Source organism: Leptonychotes weddellii, chromosome 16, assembly GCF_054177405.1.
Source record: "Leptonychotes weddellii isolate Sample4059 chromosome 16, ASM5417740v2, whole genome shotgun sequence".
Lineage (NCBI taxonomy): Eukaryota > Metazoa > Chordata > Mammalia > Carnivora > Phocidae > Leptonychotes > Leptonychotes weddellii.
This window is the reverse complement of record NC_138384.1, coordinates 39,896,297-39,901,530: the sequence shown is the minus strand read 5'-3', so window position 1 is coordinate 39,901,530 and position 5,234 is coordinate 39,896,297. Positions and strand designations below refer to the sequence as shown.

General features: G+C 55.0%; 1 protein-coding gene across 2 annotated transcripts in view; it reads left to right on the top strand.

Annotated features, from left to right (window-relative positions):
- The first annotated feature begins 2,299 nt into the window (after positions 1-2,299).
- The window catches only part of YIF1B (Yip1 interacting factor homolog B, membrane trafficking protein), a 7,394-nt gene continuing 4,459 nt past the window's right edge, over positions 2,300-5,234 (top strand). Inside the window, exon 1 of one of the 2 annotated variants that reach the window (XM_006750430.3) lies at positions 2,300-2,444. In XM_006750430.3, the coding sequence (XP_006750493.1) occupies positions 2,402-2,444 (43 nt within the window). In that variant the 5' untranslated portion in view covers positions 2,300-2,401. Of the gene's footprint in view, positions 2,454-5,234 lie in introns of both variants that reach the window. The other variant, XM_006750429.3, reaches the window with a different exon arrangement.

Genomic DNA, 5,234 nt, shown 5'->3' with positions numbered 1-5,234 from the left:
CCGCGCGGAGGGGACGCCTGTATAATTCACAAGGAGGGGGGCGCCTGGGTGGCTCAGTGTGTTGGGCGCGCAGGACTCTTGGTTTGCGCTCAGGGAGTGATCTCGTGGGGTGTGGGATCCGCCTGGGTTGGACTCCACTCAGCCGGGAGTCTGCTTGAAGACTCTCTCCCCCTGCCCTTCCCCCCTACTCACAGGCGCACACATTCTCTCTTTCTAAAATAAATACATCTTTAAAAAAATAATTCAGAGTCTCTTAACTGTACAGAGCAAAGTGAAGGTTGCTGGAGGGGAGGTGGGTGAAAGGATGGGGTAACTGGGTGATGAGTGTTAAGGAGGGCACTTGATGGAATGAGCACTGGGAATTACTAAGTTCTACCCCTAAATTAATAATACACTGTATGTTAACTAACTTGAATTTAAATAAAAATAATAATGATAATAATTCACAGTAAGGGACACCACAGAATCCCTCACGGACAGAGTGGGGATCCTTAGCTCCAATCTCTGCTCAGCGCCTACTTTGTGTCTGGCCCTTTGGTGGGGACACAGCTGTGACCCAGACAGTTCTAGACCTAGCCCGTGGGGGGCTCCCAGCACTTCAAGTTCTAGACCTTGGCCACGGGGGGGCAGGGGGAGGGGACACCCAGAGTGGCAGCCCAGAGGGTCGGGGTGAGATGAGGGAAGCACAGACAGAGTGACTGGATCTGGGATGGGGGACACCGAAAGGACTGTGGATGGAGCCCCCAGGAACCCGGAGGAGATAACTGATCCAGCTTAGGGAGGTCAAGAGAGCTTCCTGAGGAAAGGGATGTCTGAGCTGAGACATTAAGGGAGAATAGGAGTGATCCGGGGTCTCTCTTCCTAGCAGAACCACAGTACACACCTCTATTTGGGGGGGGGGTGTCCTCCCTGTTCCCTGTTTTTCTCCACATACCCCTCCAGAGGTAACTCAACACTCTAACGGCCATTGGAGGGCAGCCAGGAATCCCGACCACATCAGAATGGCAGAGGAGTGGGGCTTGGGGCCCAGCTCAGACACACCCCAGCTGGTTCTATTTATGAAGCTGTGACAGTTCTAGGGGCAGAGCCCAACTTGAGGCTGACAACCCACAGGAAGAGGCACTTGATAATACAAACAGCAACAGCAGCTGCCAGTGATCAAAGGCTTACGATATGTCAGGCCCTGTAGACACAGCGGTGTTGTTCGAATCCTCAAGCTCTCCTACATCATTCCCATTAAACAGATGAGAACATTTAGGCTAAAAAAGGGTCCAGTCACACAACTGGTAAGGAGTAAATATGAGGCCAGCAGGAAGCCAAAACGCTTGCTTTATTAATAAAATGCTGTGAATGTTACAAAATATTCACAGAAGAACTTAGGGAGAGCTGAGGATGAAAAAATGGTGGTGGAGCCCAAGGGATGGATGCTAAGTCAGGGGTGCAGAGGAGGAATAGGGGTACCTCAGTCATGAAAAAAGGACCGGGACTGACCCAGGACTCATAACTGAGAGACCAGAACAGTCCTCAAGGTCTCTAGAAAAGACAACATCTCAGAGGAGGAAAGGGAAAGCCACAGTGACAGGGTCACTAGCTGACATCCTTCCAGAGTGCTATCACTGCCCAGAAGTCGCTTCTACCATTATTTTTGCCTGAGATAAGCGGAGGGGACTGAGGGACAGAGAAGGGGAGAGAAAGGGGGACACTGAGGGTCAGAGAGAGACTAAGGAAACTTCATTTTTAGGGCTCCTCATTTGCAAGTGTGCCTGTGTGTGCTCTGTGTGGCTGGAGGTTGCAGAGTGGTTTCTGCAGACGGGGCAAGCCAGGAAGCAACGCAAGAGCGTTTTTATGACTCCTGGTTCTTCCTACCTAACTTATTGGGTGTCCTTTTCTCACTCTAAATACTCACTTTAATACCTAAGGTCTGCCGAAATTGTATAAGCGTTAGAGTCCGCACAACTCCGTTTAGCCCCCTCGAGAACACAAATGGATCTCTCCTCCCTCCGCTCCACACCCTTCCCTGGCTCCCCAGTGCCCTCAGCCACCCAAATTGAGCGCCTATAGGGAACTCCATTGCCCATCGGTCTCATCTCTCGATGCCTACATTTCCCATCATGCACGATACCGCTTGCTCCTAGCATTGTTCTAGGCCCCGCCCCCCTGTCCCAGTAGCGCAGACTCTCGCCTTCCGCCACCGGCCTCCAGTCCCCGCCTCTTGCCCACTGCCAACTCGTAAAGGCCTCCGCGAGGGGCGTGGCCTCTGAGCGATCGTGACGCCCATTGGCTGTCGCGTCGTCGGTGGGCCGTGCCTACGGGAGCCGGGCGGGCACATTTCGAACCGTGGCTGGGGCGGAGGCGGCGGCGGCAGCGGCGGCGGTGGTGGCGGTGGCTGCGACGGTGAAGGATGCACCCGGCAGGCTTGGCGGCGGCGGGGACGCCCCGGCAGCGTAAGTGGCGTACGTGGCCTGTCAAGGAGATCGGGGCGGGGGCGGGGGGTGGCTGGCGGGGGCGTGGCGGGGCCGCCGCGGCAGTTGGCGAGGTCGTTGTGGGTCGGAGGTCACGGGGTCAGGGAGCTGGAGCTTCGGGGCGTGCACAGCGCTGGGATGCCAGGTCCGGGTAGGGGGCGCGTTGGGCTCGAGCCATCTTCTCTTTAGGAAATTCCTTTGGAAGAAAACAACTTTGGGCAGGATATTGTGTGATGTGCAGGAGAACGGGACTTTCATTCATTTGCACTTCGCGATCAGCCTTCTCCCCACCCTTCGGTGGCCTCGGGCTGTCGCCCACGCCCCGCGGGACAGCGTTCAGAGCCCTTCGTGAGCTGAGAGGGCCGTGTTTACCTCTCATTTGAGATTTGAACCTGTGTATCTTATACTCTTCACCCCCTTTTCCCGTCTCTGTTAATTTGTATCTCTCTTTAAGTTCCTCTTCCTCTCCGCGAGTGTGCGTGCATCTCATTTATTCATTGAGCGTATCCTGCCTCGGCTCCAGTTGGGCCAGGCAGGCCCTGTGCTGGAATTTGGGTACCTGGTAGTAACCAGCCTAGCACTAGTCCTTGGTAACTTACAACTCAGAGTTCAACGGTGAGACAGACACTAAACTCGGAACAAACAAGTCCGCGAGAAAATCTGGGGAGTAATGAGGACTGTAAAGGGAAAAATCGCAGATGCCGGGGAGGTTCAGAGGCCTGATGTGCTCATTCCTCCCTTCGGCCATTAATAAGGTGCCTGGCTGGCCCTGTGGTGGGTGATGCTGGGGCTACCGCCCTCGTTCCTGTCCTCAGGGAGCTACCAGTACGGAGCAGAAGACAGGAGCAGTCTAGAGCGACGGGGGCCTGATGAGGGAAGCACAGGCGAAGGGGTCAGGACTGGGATGGAGGGATTGTGGTAGCCCAGATTAGGCATGTGACGCAGCCTGGGCGTGTCGGTGAAGCTTCCTGGAAGAGGTACATCTAATGATGAGGAATTTGCTCAGAGAAGGGCATTTGTGGTGAGAGGCCTGTGCCAAGTAAACAAATGGACAAGTGAATATTTAGCAAATGTGTTAAGTGCACAGAAGGGGAAAAGAACAACTGGCTATTATGAGAAAGAACAAGGTGCTATGCTGGCAGGTGTTAATGATGGAAAGATGTTCCAGAGTGATAGCAGTGCATGTTCAAAAGCCTGTGTGGACTAGGTGCTTGGCAGAGTCAGGGCCCAAGAGGCCAGTGTGTGACTGGATGCAGTGAGCCCCAAAAGAGGTAGCAAACGAGGGTGGTTGGTAGGGCTGGGGTCTTGCAGGGCCTTGTAGGCATGTGGATTTTATTCCCAGCACTGTGGGTACTGATCATAGGCAGGGGACAGGAAATGTTCTCTTGTGCATTTAAAAAGATCATGCTGGCTGCTGACTGGAGAAAGGGTTGGAGCACATTGAAGTCAGGTTCAAGACCAGAAGGTCTGAAAGGGGAGGGTAAACATGGAGACATAGTGGGTGAGAACTGGCAATTAGTTGGTTGGGTGCCAGAAAGCAGGGGAGTCAGGGACTTGGACACTGGGGTGGGGGCACTGGTGGGAGCCGGCCAGACCTGGGTGTGGGGAGAGAAGTGGCGGCTGGAGACAGGGCCCACTGCCCAGGGCTGGGAAAGCTGTGGGCGGGTGAGATTGCTCTAGGTGAGAGGCAAAGCCAGAAGTGTGGGAAATTGGGCCACACGTTTCAGGGAGCTGAAAAAAAATCATGGGTGGAGAGGGACCAATCCGGAGACTGTCAGCTCTGTAAAGGCAGGAGTTTTTGTCTTTTTTTTTTAAGGTTTTATTTATTTGTCAGAGAGAGAGCGAGCCGTGTGAGCACAAGCAAGGGGAGCGGCAGGCAGAGGCAGAGGGAGAAGCAGACTCCCCGCTGAGCAGGGAGCCCGACGTGGGGCTCGATCCCAGGATCCTGGGATCATGACCTGGGCTGAAGGCAGACGCTTAACGAGCCAGCCAGCTGCCCCACGGCAGGAGTTTTTGTCTTTTTGATCTTTGCTCTATCTACCACGCCTGCAGCAGGGCCTAACACACAGGGGTGCTCAAGAGGTGTTTGTGGGGCTCTGGAAAGAGGAGGAGGAAGGGGCAGTGTCTCAAAGCCAAGAGAGCAGAGAGCTGGAGGCTGGCATTGGGGACAGGGGCATCACATGCTGCTCGAGTCGGATGACAGTGGCTAACGGCCTCAGACTGGCATTGTAGAGGGGCGTTTAGGAGGCCAGTGGGGGGCAGAACCCCAAATATCGAGGGCTAAAGGGGGGGCAACAGGGAGGAAGGAAGTGCTTGCACCAAAGCTCCCAGAAGTGGGAGAGGGGAAAGGCCAGTGAGCCTTGGGGCTAAGTGGGCTGGGGCCAGTGCCGCTGGCTTTGGGATTGAGCACACCTGGGTCTGTTTTCAGGTGACAAATAACTGAGAGGAACAGTCGAGGGACTAGTCATTGACAATAGGTGACAGGGATCGACAGGCCAGGGGCTGAGGAGTTTATGAGCGTCACTTGGCCTTGGGCCATGAACTGTCCCACAGAAGAGAGAATTGAGGTGCGGACAGAGTCAGGACGTGGATTATTTGGTTCCTCTCCCCCACCCGACTGTAACCCTGTCTCCCGTTCCCTGGGCCCACAGTGGCGCCTGGGACACAGGAGGAGCTCAGTAACTGTCTGCTGTGGTGTTAGGAGCAGGGGCCCCGGAGCCAGGGTGCTGGGCTCAAATCTGTCCTCTCCACATTCCCCTTCTCCTCCCTCGT